The sequence below is a fragment of the Typopeltis vanoorti genome, chromosome 12 (assembly GCF_054136105.1).
Source record: "Typopeltis vanoorti isolate ZY-2024b chromosome 12, IOZ_Tvanoo_1.0, whole genome shotgun sequence".
NCBI lineage: Eukaryota > Metazoa > Arthropoda > Arachnida > Uropygi > Thelyphonidae > Typopeltis > Typopeltis vanoorti.
Window position 1 is genome coordinate 126,559,135 of NC_143560.1, and position 20,989 is coordinate 126,580,123.

General features: G+C 36.9%; 1 protein-coding gene across 4 annotated transcripts in view; it reads right to left on the minus strand.

Annotated features, from left to right (window-relative positions):
* Positions 1-20,989, minus strand: part of LOC150101214 (rho GTPase-activating protein 45-like) — a 519,012-nt gene that overhangs the window by 322,633 nt on the left and 175,390 nt on the right. For all 4 annotated transcript variants that reach the window (XM_090401286.1, XM_090401287.1, XM_090401288.1 and 1 more), the window contains one exon: positions 1,106-1,169. In XM_090401286.1, the coding sequence (XP_090257412.1) occupies positions 1,106-1,169 (64 nt within the window). The remainder of the gene's footprint in view (positions 1-1,105; positions 1,170-20,989) is intronic.

Here is a 20,989-nt window from a genome sequence, read left to right on the forward strand (position 1 = left end):
ACATTATCCCCTCTGTTATTCATTATCAATATGGATCACAATATGAAGGAAAGTGGTATTAAACCTGATATCAAAATGGGAGATGTGAATCTCAGCTTTCTACTTTATGCAGATGATGTTATAATTTTAAATAAATCCAGTACAAGTCTGCAAGATTCCCTGACTAAACTGAATAACTGTCGTAATAAATTTGGTATGACAATCAGCAATAACAAGACAAAGACAATGAAAATTGACAGAAACATTGAAAATATCAACTGCATTGTGAATGAAAACCTATGAAACTAGTAAAATATGAACTATTGAGGCAAATTTTTAGTAAAGATGGCATTAAATATGGAAATAGACAACAGAATCAACAAAGCTGGTATGGTACAAAGTCAACTGAATAAATTTATATTGAATAAGACAGTTAGTCAAAACTCTAAATTAGCTGTATACAAGCCAGTGTGCAAATCAATTTTACCTTATGGATCTGAGAGCTGGATTAGAAATAAAACACTTGACCAAAGACTAGAGACCACAGATATGAGCATCCTGAGAAAGATTAGGGGTGTGAACAGATTGCATCAATGGCAATATATTAAAAATGAGGATATTAAGAAGGAACTTGACATTTAGCATCCAGGAATGTGTTAGCAAAGCTAATCTTATGTGGTATGGTCACTTAAACAGAATAGGAGAGAAAAGGTCAGCAAAACAAGTGTTCTCTGCCAGGCTGGCAAGAAAAAGACCGATAGGAAGACCAAGATATAGGTGGATTGATACAGCAAAAAATGCCTTAGAAGACAGAAATATAAGATCTGATAATGTTGCGAGTCGTGACAGATAGCAGATTGATTTGGAGGAAAATTGTTGATAAGAATTTACTAATGATGTTTTTTCATGTAGTACTATCATAATATCCTGTATACCCCCTTGAGGATACATGTCAGGAATTGGGTGATAATAAATTGCATTCATAAAATTAATAATGGAATTTTGCGTTCTCTTTGCTTTACAAATATGGTAGTAGCATCAATTAATACTATAAAGCTTCATTTTTATTTTCTATTGTTAATTTTTGATAAACTTTCTACTTTTATAAGAAGATTTATGAACTCACCAAAGTTTTTCTCTTTGGTAAATGGATCTGACTCACCATCTGCTACCAAAAGATTATCACATGACTACAAAAAATATAGAAATAAAAATAATAAACACCTACAATAAAACAGAATATGTATAAAATTTTCTGGTCTAGCATATTAATTTTTAGACATTCTGCTACCAGGCATTTTAACTGTTCTGCTGCCATCACTTAAGAACAGTTCTTAGAAATAATCTAAAATGTTATTAATTGCTATTTGTTCTTAATTTTCATTTGGTTCAAGAACAAAAAAAGTGTTTCATAACAATTTTCTCACTGAGTAAGGTGAATTTCTAAGTTTTACTTAGAGAAACTATATTATCATTAATTCAATTATCACAGAAAGTATGCCTTCATATTCAATCTTTTCAGAAGCCAAATCTGCTTCTTCCATAATTTGGTGAAATGAATACATTCAAATGAATATCAAAATAATACATCAAACTTCTTTTTACTTTGTTTTCATCCAAATAAAATATTACTGATATGTTATGATATTCTTATTTAATGGAAATCAGGTTCTGATATTTTTTCAGGCATGAAAAAACCATGTCTATCACATAGTACTTGAAAGATTCAAATGAATCTTTTATTGATAGTAAAATATTAATGTCATCATCAAAGATTGCCACAGGGTCATAAGACTTATTGTGGAGATCTACAATAAGTCTTATGACTTATTGTAGATCTACTGTGAAGATCTACAATAAGTCATAAGATTTATGACTATGGATTATACGAGGCGGTATCAAAAAATTTCGAGACTAGGTTTGTAACACGCTAACAGATGGAAGCACAAGGCTGCAAGCACAGTCACAGGAGCACCTACCTGCATAAGTCAGTGTGCCAAAAGACATCATCCTGTGTACATTGGGAGCTGTGCAACTGATGCTATTCTGACCACCTGCGTTACCACATCTGCGATTTCATCATGGACAGCAAGTTAGACAAAGAGCAAACATGGTATTCTGCATGAAACTGGACAATTCATGTCGAGGATCATTACCAGTGACGATACTTGGGTGTACGGGTATGACCCTGAGATGAAGCAACAGTCTTCACAGTGGAAGAGCCCATCATCTCCACGATTGAAGGCAGGTGGGGATGATGGGCTCTTCCACTGTGAAGAGTGCAGGTCCGCAGCTCAACCAAGTGCATGCTCATCGTCTTTTTTGACATTCACGGCATTGTGCATAGAGAGTTCGTCCTCAGGGGTCAGACCGTTGATAGCAAGTTCTACTGCCAGGTTTTAAGGCATCTGAGGGAGGACATTCGGTGAAAGCGACCAGATCTGTGGCACTCGAAAAACTGGATGCTTTATGACAATAATGCTCCCTGTCACTGACTCTCCTCACACGAGTTTCTTGCCAGAAACAACATGATCTCACTTCCGCACCCACCCTACTCACCAGATATGGCTCCTGCAGACTTTGACCTCTTCCCAAAGATGAAGATCCAGCTCGAAGGTCACTGTTTTAACAACTGCGGAGTTCCAGCGCGAATCACAGAAGGTGCTTGACATGCTTCGAAAAGAAGACTTCCAGAAGCAGCAAGAATGCTGGGAGTGCTGTATCGATAATCAAGGGGACTATTTTGAAGGTGATAGTGTGTAAACGTAGATAAATAAAGTAATTTCTCGTAAACAGAGCTAGTCTCAAAACTTTTTGATACCACCTTGTATATCCTAGATTATTATCACAGTCTGTTTTGTTCTGGTGTCTTTACTATGCTGAAGTCAAGATGAACATATTGTGCATAAACAAGCCAGACAGAGTCTGATGAAAGTCTTACATAAGAGAATTATTACATCCCTTCCTCTGCTCATCAATGTCTCAATATTACAGCAATGTTTTGTGCTTTCTTCACAACTTTCGTAAAGCATCTTTTCCCACCCCCCAATACTGATTCTGAAACTCAACTCCCTGTCATAGATCACTCCACACTCCCTTATTTCTGCCTTTCCTGCCAAGAGAATAAAATACAGTTTCCATTTCTGAATACAAAATCTTACAGCTATGTTAAACTGGTATTTCCACATATGTTTTCATGTTTGAATATTAAATGTTTACACATAATATGGATATGTTTGCATATTCATATTATGTGTAAATAACTTCAGCAAAGAAATAACTCCCTTCGACTCATTTACGATATCATTATAACAAAGGTTAAATACAGGCAAAGCAATGGAACTCGTGCACACTAGTTCATTAGCTTCTTCCATTTTACAACATGCATAACTGTTTGATCTCCATCAGTCTCCAAACTCAGCTGGTAACTGATTATCCAAAACTCCATTTATCACAACTTGAAACATTAACACGACAAACTGAATATCAATTTCTTGTGCAATAGTCTATCAAATATTATTATTATGATTATTATTATTATTCCTGACACCTCCAAGGAGTCTGAAGACTCATCATGGGAGGACACCTACAACTGTCTCAACCACTACATCGAACCTCTACTACGAATCATCTCCATCAACGCCATCTACTGCCCACCACCACCACTACTACTGGCATTTTATGTCTGTAAAGTGCGTGTGTTCTGAAGGGCCGATTTGTCTGTATGCAGGATGAAAAACCCGAGAATCCGGGAGAAAAAAACCCTGCTACCTCCGTATGAGATCGACTAACTCATAAATATTCCTGCATAATTTAGAACTTCATAATTTATGTGACTTATCTACTTCAAATCATAGCAAAATCTTTGGAGATTTTGATGAAACCATAATATCTGTGAATGTATTTGGTAATTGGTGCTATTATTTTTAATATATTTAATACATTAATATATCTAAGTTAGATGTTGGTAGCAGAGTGGAGTACAGTGCCCTCCTGTGATGAGTGCTTGCACTCCTTGGAGGTGTCACATAATAATAATACCTTATATTACTGACAATCGCAATGCTCCTAAATGTTTACAATATGAATGAAAAGCTAAGCTATTTTGGCTATGGAGTAGACCCTTTTTAACTATTAGGCTAAAAAAGTTGAATTAAATTCAACTATTTTAGCCTAGTCGTTAAAAAGGATCTGCTCCATCAGAAGCATCATGATTTTCAGTAATATAAAGCATTAATATAGTGTTTCTTTGCTATTTCCATAGGTTATCTTAAAATCTCTTTTAATCACAAATCAGAAATTCTCCAGAAGACTACAAGTTTGTTGTTCCCCATGGTTACTTGCATAAATCAATGCAAACTTCACTATGCCACATGATTTTAACATATTAATAAGAAATAACAAAATTTGCTACAATGACTCAATATCTCTCTCATAAAGCAAGCTCTTAACTAGAGATACCATGTAAAAACTCAAACATATAATTATATCCATAGGAATAAAAATCAGCTAAAATGTCTTTTAGGCCCCAAAGAATGGCAAAATTTCTTTGGGGCCTAAAAGTTCAAAATTTCAAAATTGCAATCATTAATTAATAGTGCTTCCTACATAACAGAAAAATGTCGTAATAAAAAATGAAAAGTGTTACAAATTCATCAACAAACTAACACATCCTACCTTCCTCCTGCACCCCATGATGAAATAGAAGTTTTAAATAAAGATCTAAATTTTGCTATCCCTCCAAAAAACTTTCCCTAGAAAAGAATACATCATTAAAGCCCAAACTAAACTAGAAAGGGATCATCCAAACAAAGACATGTTTTTCAAAAAGATAAGCAATAATTCCTAAACCAAATCTCTCACCATGACTTATAAAAAAAAAATTAAAAAATAAACCCAACATTATTATTAGTAAGGCCAATAAAGGAGATATTACTGTTAAAATAAACAAAACAGATTGCCATAATAAAATTCTTGACATTGTAAATGATCCAAACACTTCCATAATTTCATACGAGCATACCACAATAGCTCTCTTATCTAGATTTATTGTGCTAGTACTAATATACTACTACTAATACCTTTGTTAAGATATTCAAAATTTATGATAAAAAAATACTGATCAACCCTTCCAAGATATCCAGCTAACTACCTTATCACCCAATAATATTTTTTCTTCTTTAGATGCTTTGTCACTATATACAAACATTGATGTTCCCAAAATCCTTAATATCGTCCACACTCTGCTTATAAATGAGCAATCCTTACTGGAACATACAAAGTTATCTCCAACAGATATCCTCTTTCTAATAAGAGTAATAATCTCAGCAAATTACTTTAAATACAATGACCAATTTTACAAACAAATTTTTGGTCTTCCCATGAGCCAGAACATTAGTGGTATACTCACTGAACTTTTTATTGTCCATATGGAAACATAATTCTTATTCCCCTTTCTACCGATTGATATTGCTTATTATGGTAAATACGTAGACAACGTAATGTGCATTGATAATGTGGATGCTGTACTTATCTTGTTCATTCAACACCTTTAGCCCCAGATTAAAATTCTGGGTTGAATACGAAGAAAATAAAACCATAAATTTCTCGAATTTAAACCTCATTGGATTCAATCACTATATCAGTACCAAAGTATACCAAAAACCAACAAACACTGAAAATTATTTGCATTTCACCTCCCATCACCCTTCCTGTGTCAAAAAATCTGTCATTTTAACAATTCATTAATGCCTACAAATATTCATCTTCGGACACTGCTTTAGACCAAGAAATTACTCATGTGAAAGATATCTTTAACTCCCAACAATACCAGAAGCAACTTATAGACTATGCTATTTACTCAACCCAAAATCACGTATCTTCTTCCAAAACTGCATTATCAACACCACATAAAAATTACCATACATCTATAAAGCTTTTAAAACAAATATTCAAATATTAAAATTACAGAAAAACTGTCTTCATTACAAACAACAAAACTATAAAATTTACTAAAACACAACACCACAATAACTCAGGCCAACATGCTACTATGCCATAATGTGGTTTACAAGTATTCCATAGCCAGGATGCAACACCTGTTATATTGGTTCCACCATTCGTTCAATCAAGATTTGGTAATTAAACACTTTCAAGATTGTAATATTTCCATACCTGACTATTTAGTTTCCAAAACAAAGAAAAAACAAACATACCAGAAACAACGAAAATCCTACTACTGAAATAACCTTGCATGCAATGCAATCTAAACATACACCTGAAATTCAAAAAGTCATCATAATCATTCGACTTCCAGGAAAATGATTCCAAATTACGTTGTTCTGAATCACCCCAATGTGCCATAAACAAACACAAAAAAGACCCTATTCACCACCCGCTTCATGACAATTAAAGAAAATAAATTACTCCCTGGCACTCTAAAATCAGCCCAATTCCCAAAGACCTCAAACTAACCAAACTCCTAACAGTTTGTGCAAAAGAAAATAATGTAGCTGGCTTACAGTTAGTTTTCTGCTTTACTCATCTGAGGATGTTTGAACATAATGAAATGGCTATCACCTGTCATGTTTGTTGCTGGCTTGCTGCAATTTTTCGTAGTTTTTTTACTCTCGGCTTTTATTCTCAGTACTTTCAAAATCCAAAGTTTGCAAAATCATCTTTTCTGTTTTAACTTTCTTTTTTGTCAGTGGTTTTAAAATTCTTATCTGTCTTTATTTTCTATACTTGTCACTATCTTGTACCCACCACTCTAAGTTGCATTCTGCCTTGGCTCCAATCAAGTCTTTGTTAAGTTTTCACCATTCTTACCTTCAAGACACAGCAATGTTAATTAACATCCTTCTTTTTAAGACATATTAAATTCAACTGTTTTAGCATAGTCATTAAAAAGGGTCTGCTCCATAGCCCAAAACATATTAAATTTTTCATTCATAATATATATATTATTATTATTATTATTATTATTATTCGTGACACCTCCAAGGAGTCCGAAGACTCATTGCAGGAGGACACCTACTATACAACACTCCGTCTCCACTACTACATCGAACCTCTACTACCAATCACCTACATCAACACCATCTACTGCCCACAACCACCACAGCTAGTATTTTTGTCTATAAATTGTATGTGTTCTAAAGGGCCAATTTGTCTGTATGAGGGATGAAAAACTGGAGTTTCTGGGAGAAAAAAACCCTGCTATATATATATATATATATTTTTTTTTTTTCCCCACCCAGAATAAAAGGGAAAACTATTTGCATCACAATTAGCTGATATTTAAACCTATATATTTAAAGGTTACTTTAAATACTGTAGTTTAAATCACTGCAAACTAGTATAAAAATAAATTTAGCTATGTAGAGGAAAAAAGAAAAGTAAGATAAAATTCAAAAATCTTAGAATTTTTTCTTATAATGGTTTAAGAAAGAAATTAAAAAAAAAAAAAATATATATATATACACACACACACGAGGGTGTTCTGAAAAGTTCTCGGCCTAACAATGAAAAAACGAATTTATAATTTCAAAATTATTTTTATTTTTCAAAACATGATCTCCCTTAAGACTAATACATTTATTCCAGTGAACTCCAGTGCCATTATTGCGTCCCTGTAGTGGTTCACAGTAAGATCTGCAAAATCCCCCTCTAAAGCTGCAATCACCTCTTGATTCGAAGAAAACGCTGACCAGCGAGAAAGAGATTTAGTTTTGGGAAGAGACAGAAGTCAGAGGGAGAAAAATCTGGGGAATAGGGTGGATGTTCCAACAATTCATAGAGCAGATCAGTTAATTTTCCCATTGTCAAAACACCTTTGTGGGCAGGTGCGTTGTCCTGATGAAAGATGGTTTTTTCTTCTGCAAACTGGGTCTTTTCTCACGAATTTTTTTTCGTCTACGTCTGGTTAAAAGATCAGAATAATATTCCCTGGTTATTATTTTATCCTTTTCAAGATAATTAATAAACAAAATGCCTTTAGCATCCCAAAACACCGATGCCTTGATCTTTCCTGCTGATGGAATTAATTTTGTCTTCTTTGGAGATAAACAACTGGCTTCTGTCCACTGTTTTGATTACTGTTTGGATTCTGGTGTATAATGGTGAATCCAAGTCTCATCCATAGTAATAAATTGATGCACAAATTCAGTTTTATTCTTGTTAAAATGCTCTAAGCACTGTTCAGAGATGTTCATGCGAGTGCATTTTTGATCTGCCTTTTAAAATGCCTATAGTCTCAGCAATTTCATACACTTTGACTCGCAGGTCATCCAATACCATATCATGCACTTGATCAATGATTTCTGGTGTTGTTACACTTTTTGACATCCTTCAAATGGATCATCTTCAAGGCTGGCATGGCAATGTTTAAACTTGGACTCGGCAGTCCATTTCTTAATTGTCGAAAACAAAGAGAAGAGTGAACTTTTATGAACTTCGAATGAATTTCTTTTGCCGTTAAACCTTCTTTTACAAAGAATTTTATAACCGCACGATACTCAATTTTATCAATTTCAAGGAATACACAGACAAAACGTTTGTTTCAGACAGCTGTATAAAACAAATTACTTCATAGAATGACTTGCAATTTCACATGAATGCTTATGACAAATGTACCAACTTAGAAAAAAAAACGTCCTGATAGTGTAAACAAATAGACTACTGCAGCATTGTAATGAATGAGGTCTAATAAATTATTGTAGACAAGGGTATTAACTCTATTCTAATTAGCAGTGCACTTTTACTTTCATAATCTTTCTTATTCTATTGCGTATTTACTAGTCGCATGCCTATGAACACTGGAAAATTTATTTGTTAAGACTGAGCCACCAGTATTTCTATATTGGCATAAGACTCAGTAATATGTCAGGTAGATCTATCACTCTCTCTCTTACTAGCATAAATTCCTTCAATAAAGTTTACATAAACAGTCATGGTTCTGAAGTACTTAAACTACACTTTAAATGCCTTAGTTGTTTCCCACTCACAGATCAGAGTTTATTTATGAACAGTCCATTGCAAAATAAAAGATCAGGCGGCACTCTATTGATATATAATTAAAACACATTTATTTATATTAATAACAAAGTACATTAAACGATAGGGAGGTTACTCTTTCTATCCGTTAGTTAGAGTTTTAGCATAAAGAAACAAACTTTCCCTTTTCAATACTAAATGACTGTATAATATAATTACTCAATTACTTTTCTGCTTATTAAATCAAATTATTGAAACTAATTTACTCACAAAGAGGTTAGTTAGCTTTGTCAAGTTATCTCACAAATTATATTCCAATTAATAACAAATTAGAGGACTCTCTTATAGACACTTGTTACTATTTCTTATCAGTCCATCTATAACGTATCGCCTAAATTATAAAAGGAATGTACAACAAAAGATGGAACAAACTTAGAGGCTCTGCGTCACATACTCATCCAACGGTCCTGCACTAAAGTACCTATGCGTTTCCTTTCATCTCGGTCCTTCGGCTTCTGTCTGAAGAGTCTTGCTTCAGGGGGCATTTTGTCGGGATATTGGTGGGCTTTGGACTGCAATTTTCATGTACTCGAAAAGCTCAGGCAAGAGGTTTTAGCATAAGAACTTGAAGATTGCTCTGCGGCTTTTGGCTTCGGTTGACATCCAGTGGCAAAAAGAGACATCCGACCGATACTTGGCTCGGGTATTTACATTGTTCTCTCATCATTTCCATTCTTTTTCTCTGGCATGGGCTTGCTGTAACATCCAATCCTCTGGATCCTACTCTCGACTTTTATGCCTCTAACTGCTGATCTCTCTGCTGACACCAAATAACTGCCCACTTCTCTGTTTCTAACTGACGATGCAGATGTTTGGCTCAGTCCCTTTTTATTTCATGTTCTCTGGGACCTTGCACGAAGGGTTGTAATCCCCGAAGAATTCGGAATGACTCATAAAGACCAACCCGTTCTTTCTTCTCCTCCATGCACTCCTTTAATCCTATGTTGTCAGGCAGTGGAAACTTGTCTCGCAAAGGCTCACCCCTTCATAAAAAATTTTTAAACCATGAATATGGATAAAAATTATTCCATAGTGTTTCTGTGTCGTGCATCATATATTCTCTGGGTTGGACAATACTCAGCTTTGAAGGTGTTTATACGCAGAGCTTGCAAACAACTTTCTCATACACTTAAATCATAAACAACTTTCTTATGCTCTTATGTACAGCTATTATACAAAGTTCGGTGGCAAAGCATTGCCTTTGTTTTTGACATTCTAGAAATTTTTGTAAAAGCAGTAAATACAGTCAGTTTCCATAGGGTTATTACATTAATATTTAGCATAAAATATATAGAGACATAGAAGGTTATTTTTGTAACAATCTCATGAGACTTGACCTCAGTAAAAATCGATGTAAAGCGCTTTGGTATTTCCAAGCTACATCGAGTTTTACAAAGGCTCACCCCTTCATAAAAAATTTTTAAACCATGAATATGGATAAAAATTATTTCATAGTGTTTCTGTGTCGTGCATCATATATTCTCTGGGTTGGACAATACTCAGCTTTGTGATCTAATTTTGAGCAGGAAACGCAGTCAGCCTGACCTGTGGGCTCTTCTTGGCACGATTGATGTTGTGATTCATGATCATCATTATCCCTTGGGCGTCTAATTCTCTTCCGATCTCCTCCTCTCTTTCTATGTCTCCCATTACCTGGGTGGTGATCTCCACAATCATATTTTTCTAATGTGTTCGTTTCTATTTCATTCTTTGCATTTTTTTATTGTGGCCTCTAATTCCTCCTTCTGATTTGCTGCCAATGACACTCGAGATGTGTAAGGTCTCTCTCCCTTTTACCTGTTCAGAATCTCTAAGAGTTGGGGGATCAGGCAAAGAATTTTCCGTCTTTCTTATCAACAATTCTATTTTCCTTTGCTCCCCTCTTTTCTAACTGGGAATGGTCATTTCCTGTGTTGATTTCCTCAATATTTTCACCTGCGTGACGCCTTTGACTACCTCTCTGCTGGGCAACCTGGTTACATCCCAATATGGAACTCTCCCTTTTAAAGAAATCACAAGAGAACTTATGTTTCTCTAAAAAGTCAGGTCCAAGTACTACCTTTGCCGTAGTTTGAGAGGATTCTGGGAGAATTAAGAACTCTGGTGAAACATTTAACTTGAAATCTGGCAACCACATGTCTACCTTCATTTTCTCCGAGGCATAAATGGTAGGGTTTGTTATTCCCTTTAACAGGACAGGTGATCTTAGCTTAGTGATACTGTCGGATACTCGGGATCGCAACTTCCTGAACAGAAATCCGGTTATCACTGAAACTTGGGAACCAGTGTCCAATAAAACTCTGCACTTTAGCCCTCTTATTTTTCCCCTATTATCATGGCATTTTCATGCTGATTCCTAATGTTCCTTGGCCACTTCTTAGTCCTTCGTGTGGGATGATGGTGAGTCATTACCATATTAGATTTCCAATGCATCCTTCTATTTGATTCTCTTCTACTGCTATAGAAATTTTTGGCAATGTGCCCAAATTTATTGCATCTATAGCACTAAGGTACTTTCCTCCTGCTTTCCCTTTCAGTACACTCTTGTTCAGAGCCCAATTTTTAACTGGCTGGCACTAGATGCAGGATGAAGATCGCCTAGCCTTTCTTCTTTTTCTTTTATGGTCTGATAGCATTCTTCTAAATTACTTATCTTCCTTTTATATGCTGTCTCTTTATATTCTTCTCTTAATCAGGGGTGTAGTCGGGCCAGAGCAACGCCCTGGCCCAATACTTTTGATACTTTTTTAAATTATCAAAATTTTTAAATTCATTATAATAAATTATAAGAATTATAATAATGAGACTTATAATGCATTTCCAGCTTTTGGTCAAAAAATAGCAACGTGCCGGTCTTGTCATGTTTTTCAGAAAACAAGGCAATCTCTCTGCCATATGGCTGTCACAATAATAATGCCGCACTTCATGCTCTGGATTTTTGTTTCCAAGGTATTAATATATTAATAATAGAGCCCTGGCACTATTTCTATTAGGACTACACCCCTGCTCTTACTCCTAACCTGAACTGGTTGAAAACTGCGCAATCAAGAGATGGCTCTTTTCATCACTGGACATGCTCGAGCTATTAGCTAAGGTGACAGCCTATTATAATAATCAGTGATAGATTCTTTTTTTCTTGTCTACATTTTTGCAGCCTCCACAGGTTTGGACCCACACTTCTAACTTTGGAAAACTGAGATATCAGGGTATCCTTGAATTTATTGTATTCCAAAGTGTCTCTCAGTATGGGAGAGGAATACAAAAAATTCTTGGCCCTGCCAATCAGTTTGTTCCTTAATATTCTTCTTCATCTGCAGCTTTTCCCACTTAAGTAGGGTCGCTGTTTGTGGTGAGTCTCCTCCACAACCTTCTGTCTTGGGCTGTGGCCACATCCAAGTTCTTCATCCTCAAATCCTCCTCCACCATCTCTTCTTTGGCCGTCCGCGCTTCCTCTTCCCCTGCACATCAATCTGCATGACCTTTCTTTCCACACACTCGTCCTCCCTCCTCATCACATGACCAAACCGTCTCAAACTTGCCTCCTGTATCTTTGCTCCTAAGTTCATAACTTTCACCGTTCCCCTTACATAATCATTTCTCAGATGATCCTTTCTGGTCACACCGCACATCCACCTAAGCATTCTCATCTCTGCTACCTCCATCCTGCTGATGTTATTTTTCCTCAGGGCCACAGTTTCCAAAGCATACGTCATAGCTGGTCTCACTACTGTCCTGTAAATTTTGCCTTTTAGATTGATCGGCACCTTCTTATCACATAGTACTCCAGCCATCTCTCTCCAGTTCCTCCAGCCTGCTTATATTCTGCATCCCACTTCCTTCTCAGCCTCACCATCCTCTTTCATTGTTGAACCTAAGTATCTAAAGTCACTGACCTTCCTGATGACATTTTCTTCCAGCTCCAGATCTGTCTCCTGGCTGCCATCCACTTTGCAACACATATACTCGGTCTTACTTCTGCTCAGTCTCATACCTCTCTCTTCCAGTACTTTCCTCCAACTTTTCAGTTTGGCTGCACTTCTTCTCTTGATTCTGCACACAGCAAGATGGCATCTGCATACAACATAGTGCAAGGCACGTCTTCTCTCACTTCCTCCGTCACCGCCTCCATCACAATATCATACAGGAACAGACTTAATGCAGACCCTTGATGCAAGCCAACTGTCACTGGAAAACTTTCTGTCACTCCCAGGCAGGTATGAACACTTGTCTTCACATTTCTGTACATCTCCTGCACCTACCTGACATATTTCTCCAGTACCTTCTTCTACCTCAGACACCTCCAGACTTCTTGCCTTGGCACTCTATCATACGCTTTCTCCAGATCAATAAATACCAGATGTAGCTCTTGCTTCTGTCAAAACTTTTCCATCATCTTTCGTGTAGCTGATTGACCAGGCATGAAGCCAAATTGCTCCTTTGCAATCTCCACCTCCTTCCTCAGTCTTCCATCAAGAACCCTTTCTAGGATTTTCATTGTGTGAGACATCAACTTTATTCCTCTGTAATTCTTACAGTCTTGTGCATCTCCTTTACCCTTGTAGATGGGGAAAAGAGTATTTTTCCTCCATTCCTCGGGTATATTTTCCTGTTGGCAAACTTTCATGAACAGATCCCACAGCAGGTCAATTCCCTCTTCCCCCAGAGCCTTCCATGCCTCCACTGGAATCCTGTCTGGGCCCACCGATTTTCTATTCTTCATCCTCTTCATGGCCTCCTTCACTTCCACTCTACTGATGTTCTGCACCATCCCCTCAGAAGGCTGCCCATCTTCTCTGTGAGTCCTCGCATTTTCCTCATTCAAAAGTCCCTCAAAGTATATTCTCCATCTGTTTCTTATGTGCACATCCCTCCATAATATTCTTCCTTCAGCGTCTTTGATCTGCCTACATGTACGATGTCCTTTCAAGCTTTATTTCTACATTTAGCCAATCGATAAATCTTTCTCTGTCCTTCCTTTGTTTCTAATTGATCATAAAGGCCTTGATATGCCATGGCCTTCACCTGTGCAACAACTCTCTTGGCTTCTCGCTTTTTCTCTCTGTCCTCTTCCACTCTTGACTTGTCCCACTTCTGCTTTGCCTTCCTCTTAGCCATCACTACTTTTTGTACATCATTATTCCACCACCAACCCTCCTTCTGCTCTGTAATCTTTCCAGATGTTTCACCAAGCACCTCAACTGCACAGCTTAGAATTACTTTTGAATTATGTCTCCGCCAGTCTTGTACACTTTCGAGTCCATCCGAAATCCTCTCTAACACCTTCTCCCTAAAATGGTTCCTCACACTCTCTTCTTTTAAGCGAAACCACTTAATTTTCTTCCTCCCATGGCTTCCAAAGGTTCTTATCTTTGACTTTATTTCAAAGTCTGCACACAGCAGCCAGTGTTGCTCCACCACTTGATCTGTTGGGATTACTTTACAATTTGTTACTGCCTTAAGATGTTGTCTTCTAGTCAAAATGTAGTCAATCTGTGAACTATTGTAGCCACTTTTAAATGTTATCAAATGTGTTTCCCTCTTACAGAAGAAGGAGTTCACAATTGCCAAATCAAATGCTGTTGCAAAGTCCAAAATCCTCTCTCCTTCCTGGTTCATTTCTACTCCATGGCCACCATGCACCCTTTCACAGTCCCTATTCTGTCTCCCTGTGTGTCTGTTCAAGTTTCCTCCGAAAATCACCATCTCGTTTTCTTTCAGTTCCCTCATCTCGTCATCTAGACCCAGTTTCATTCACATGATCCTGTTGTTCCTCCTACCCACTTCCAGTACTTCGCCCTTCATTCTGCCACACACCACAATTCTGACACCATTTCTTCCCTCTTTATTCACTCCAGAGTAGAACAATTTATACCTGTCTCCTAGTTCCTTCGCCTTTTCTCCCTTCCACCTTGTCTCCTGCAAGCATAAAATGTCCAATTTCCTCTTTCCCATCATGTCTGCCACCTCTCTTCCCCTTCCAATCATGCTTCCAACATTCAACGTTCCCACTCACAACATTTCTCCACTTGCTGGGCTCGCTTCTTTAACCGCAACCACCTTTGATGCGGTAGCCCTCATCCACTTCTTGCAGCTGTAGGGTGATGTGGCTGCACGATGTGGTCGCTTAAGGGGTACGCTTGAAAAGAAAGTGGTACCCTGTACCACTTTCTTTTCAACTCATTTAATCATGTCTACAGCTGGCAGTGAAGCTTTATGACCGGATGCCCTTCCTGACGTCAACCCTCGCCATTAATCAAGGATTGGGACCGGCACCTATTGGGGCTAGATTGCCCCCTTCGGTGGCTGCAACAGGCGAAATGACATAGCAAGATAGGAAAGATTCACCCCATCCCTCGAATATTCTAATAGCAAGAAGAGAAGAAAGAAGCAAAGAAAGAAGGGTAGAGGACCAGTCTACAGATAATACAACAGATGTATATTACATGAAGTAAGGCATGGCCCAGCATCAGGTACCTCAGGTTTGCCATGCCCGTACTCACTAAAGTGAGTCCATGAGGTTTTATTCCATAATATTATTAGAAGCTGGAAATCTGACCAGTTTCCGATATTCCTTAGCTCCTCTACAAACTCTTGAAGGGCAACATCATCGTGATCCTCTCAAGAGAATTGAGGGATGATGAGGTGACGATTTACTGTTCTCAAGAACTCTCTATCCCCCATTGTGTTAGTATTAGTGGCTCCCAAATCAATGTTGTTCACATTCATGGTTCTTAAAAAAAAATTTTCTTACACTACACACACACACACACACACACACACACACACACACACACACACACACACACATTCTATTTAGTTGCCTTATCTTTATTTACAAAACTGTCCCAATCCACTATTATTTATTTTAATTACTGTGGATTTTATCCTGTCAGCTACTGTGCCACTGTAAACAAATTGACTACTGCGGCATTGTAACGAATGAAATCTAATGAATTATTGTAGACGAGGGTATTAATATTTATTCTAATTAGCATTGCACTTTTGTTTTCGTAACCTTTCTTACTTATTCTATTGCATACTATGTTTATCCACCTTTCGTATTTACTAGTCGTATGCCTATGAACACTGGAAAATTTATTTGTTAAGACTGCATACCACCAGTATTTCTATATCGGCATAAGACTCAGTAATATGTCTGGTAGATCTCTCTCTCTTACTAGCATAAATTAATTCAATAAAGTTTACATAAACAGTCGTGGTTCTGAAGTACTTAAACTACACTTTTAATGCCTTAGTTGTTTCCCACTCACAGATCAGAGTTTATTTATGAACAGTAAATAAACTTTTATTTTACATTGTAAAATAAAAGATCAAGCAGCACTCTATCGACATATAATTAAAACACATTTATTTACATTAATAACAAAGTACATTAATTAAACAATAGGGAAGTTACTCTTTCTATCCGTTAGTTAGACTTTTAGCATAAAGAAACAAACTTTTCCTTTTCAATACTAAATGACTGTACAATATAATTACTCAATTACTTCTCTGCTTATTAAATCAAATTATTGAAACTAATTTACTCACAAAGAGGTTAGTTAGCTTTGTCAAGTTATCTCACAAATTATATTCCAATTAATAACAAATCAGAGGACTCTCTTATAGACACTTATTACTATTTCTTATCAGTCCATCTATAACGTATCTCCTAAATTATAAAAGGAATGTACAACAAAAGATGGAACAAACTTACAGAGGCTCTGTGTCACACACTCATCCAAAGGTCCTGCACTAAAGTACCTATGCGTTTCCTTTCATCTTGGGCATTAGGCTTCCGTCTGGAGAGTCTTGCTTCAGGGGACGTTTCGTCAGGATATTGGTGGGCTTTGGACTGCAGTTTTCATGTACTCGAAAAGCTCAGGCAAGAGGTTTTAGCATAAGAACTTGAAGATCGCTCTGCGGCTTTTGGCTTCGGTTGACCTCCTGTGGCAAAAAAAAAGACATCCAACCGATACTTGGCTCGGGTATTTACATCGACTGTTCTCTCATCATTCCCATTCTTCTTCTTCTTCTCTGGCGTGGGCTCACCGTAAAGTCCGGTCCCCTGGATCCCACTCCCGACTTTTCTGCCTCTAACTGCCGATCTCTCTGCCGACTCCGAATAACTCCCCACTTCTCTGCCTCTGACTGCTTAGAAAGACAGAAACTGAGAAGTTGGCCAGCCAACTTCTCTGTTTCTAACTGTCGATGTTCGGCTCAGTCCCTTTTTATTTCACGTTCTCCGGGACCTTGCATATCTTGTCGGGCAGTGGAAACTTGTCTGAACCTTGCCAATCTCTTTGACACTAACTTTGAAGGTGTGTATACGCAGAGCTCGCAAACAACTTTCTCATACACTTAAATTGTAAATAACTTTCTTATGCCCTTATGCAGAGCTATTATACAAAGTTCCGGTGGCGAAGAATTGCCTTTTGTTTTTGACATTCTAGAAATTTTTGTAAAAGCAGTAAATACAGTCACAGTTCCCATAGGGTTATTTACATTAATATTTAGCATAAAATATATAGAGACATACAAGGTTGTTTTTGTAACAATCTCATGAAACTTGACCTCAGTAAAAATCAATGTGAAGCTCTTTGGTATTTCCAAGCTACATCGAGTTTTACAATAGTGTTGCCATCTATGGTTGAGGACGAGAACTTTTCAGACCACCCTCATATATATATGTATAATTTTTTTTTTTTTTTTCATCATCATAGCACCTTCAGGGAGTTCATGGACTCCTATACTTGCATTTTATCCATGAAGATAAAGGCAAAACTTCCCAAAATTTTCCAGCTTCACTACACAAATATCCATGGCCAGTTCATTTCCAATCTCAAAACCACACTTACTTTTCCTAACAGAAAACTCAAATTTCAGCTTCTTCAAACACCTAATTATTTGTTTCCCAATTGCACACTCAATCTGAAATATCATGCTAGACTTTCTCACGTTTTTTTTTTTATGTTCTTTGGCTAAAAATCTGTTTTGCATTCTATCAAATTCATTTATTATCCTTATCATTCCAATGATATAAGAAACCATCCTGAATTTTTCGATTTCTTTTCTCTAAAATGTTGATTTTCTTCAGTTCAACTTTTCTAATAATGAAGTTATTTTCCTTGGAGCTTTTAATGTCCTATGTCTCATTTTTATGGTTGGATTATTGTTCTATTTAGATCTAAACATTGTTCTATCATTTTTTTATTTTTTATTTTTTTTTGTCCAGTATCAAAAAGTTTTCTGATCCTGGTGTTAATCTTCTAACTGTTCTGAAGTTTTAGAGTTGACTCCTCTTCTATGTTGCCTTTTTACTCTGCTTTTTCATGAGCATCTATCCTGCAGCTTAGAAATTAACACATATTCAATTCTCCCCACAGATATGCAATAAATCTTTATCATCAATTCTTCCTAAAATAATGGAAAAAGCCATTAATAATAAACTTTTACACTTCCTAGAAACTTCCCGATAGACAACTATAACTGTGTATTCTGTCACTGTTGATCACAGGACAGTTTAATCATGTTAATAATCATGTTTAGCACAAAGGATAATTAAGCAAGTACATGGTCCATTTTCTGACTTCTGGCAAATGGGTTAGCAAATTTCTCTGGTCACAATTAGAATTCTGATTTCCAAACCATATTTCAATAGTGTTTTAATAACCATATCATTTCAATGCTAGCAAAATTCAATCTGTTTTATTTCTCATGTAAAAGGACTATCCCTTAATGCCAGTCTTATTTTTTAAAATGCTCAAATCTCAAGAGAAGATGAGATTTCTCTTCTGGTGATACCTCCTAGCTTTCTTGACATAAGCGTACTACAGATATTGCCTTTCACTCAGCATTTAATAAATTAGACCCTCTCTTTCAGCTAAAGTGATTATTTTAACTATGAACAGGTATTAACTCTATACAAATCATAAATCCACCATAACCAATGAATACTGTTCTTAAATTTAGGATGGTGCTACTCAGAGCTCCCACAAAATTACTTGAGTCAGTACAGAAGGCAAACAATTAGGTTGGTTAATGACTTATTTCTCTCCAATTCACTTCACTTCACTCTCTTTCACTTAGATTTCAGTTTCTGCTGTTTGCATTTTTACCAAATAATCACTGTTCATCAGTAATTCTGCTCTTCTTCAACTTCATTCTAACTCAAGTAGGGTCACTGCAGTGGATCAACCTCCTCCACCTAAGTTCTGTCCAAGGCCATTTTCTCCTCTAGTCTGATGTCCTGGAGGACCCCTCTCAAGTTGTCTGGCCATCATTGTTTAGGTCTCCCCTTACTTCTTTTGCCTGGCGGCTTCAACTCCAGCACAATCCTTCACACATAGCTTTTGTTTCTCTGCATTATATGACCAAACCACCTCAGCCTTCATTCCCTAATCTTTCCATATATTGCAATTACCTTCATTGTTCCCCTGATCAGCAAGTTTTTGATATTTATTCTCATTTCTCTATATGATTTATAGAAATGTAAGAGGAGAATGGCTATATCCATTCTCTTCTCCCATCTTCTGATCATCTGCCAGGTCTCACTGCTATATATCAGTACAGGTCTTACTACCATTTTGTAGATCTTTCCTTTTAGCTTACTAGACACCTTTGTATTGCATAAGATACCTGAAACTTTTTCCAGTTTATCCACCCTGATTGGATCCTCCTATTTATTTATTTTTTTATTTTTATTTTTTGTGTGGTCAAGACTTCAAAGTTCATACTGTGCCAGGAAATAGGGTTACAGCAGTACATATGGTAAACAGTTAGTAGGACAATTAGAAACATCTGCACTCTTTTCAGGATTCACTTCCTATTGAGTTCTGAGTTCAGGTACCCATCATTTTGGACACATGGTCCTAGGTTTGTGAACCTAGACACTTGTAGCATGCCTGTACCCTGCAATGTTATACTTCCTGCAGCTTCACTATAACACATGTACTCTGTCTTATCAGTAATTCTGCTCTAAATCTCTTAAAACATATACTGCAGCAACACAACCATCACAGTTCAACTTTAAAGTTAAAGAACAAATATCTAATGTTAATCAAGTTCCTTCTTTTGATAAATTTTCTGCCCATCAACAAAACAATGCTGAAGTACTATAGGTCAAAAACAACATGTATTTCTGATCATGCTGTATGAGGGAGAGAAAATTATTATTCAGGCCTCCATGGAGTCAAAAGACTCATCGTGGGATAGACTTCTCCCATCTTCTCCCACATTCACATCATCCTCCCCATCTTCTTAGGACCTATGGTATGATAAACCATAGGTCCTAAGAAGGACCTATGGTTTATCATACCACTCCTTGAACTCATTAACCGTTCTTTCTTGCTCTGACCACTCTCTCAGGCAATGCATTCCATGGTTCGACCACCCTCCACGCAAAGAAACCACTCCTCATCCTCTTGCTCACAGCTTCCTTTCATAACTTCCCGGGAGGGATGTCATCACTCCTTCCTGCCATTCCACCAAGCGAAAGAACTCCCCAATGTCTACTTTGTAACTGCCTCAACAGTTTAAAAGTCTCAATCATTTCACCTCTCCTTCTATCCACAAAATTCTGCAGTCCACATTCCCTCAGTCGATCCTCTTAACTGACATTGTACAGTCCTGAAACCAACTTTGTTATCCACCACTTATCCTTTCCACAGTTAATTTATACCCTTCAAATTCTAGGGACCAAATATGAGAACAATAGTCTAAGTGTGGTCTGATCAGGGTCTTATACAAAGGAATGATAACTCCTATCTCTGCAGGTCAGCATCCTTCTCAGTATTGCAGCAATCCTCTGGGTTACCTTCACCACCTTTGCAATATGCTCCCTGAATTTCAGGGAGCATATTGCAAAGTGGTGCACAAAAATAGTAACAGCATCCTTTTCTGAACCATCAACCAATTACTTCAAGGGCAAATGAGGAAAATTATTTTTATGCCTCCC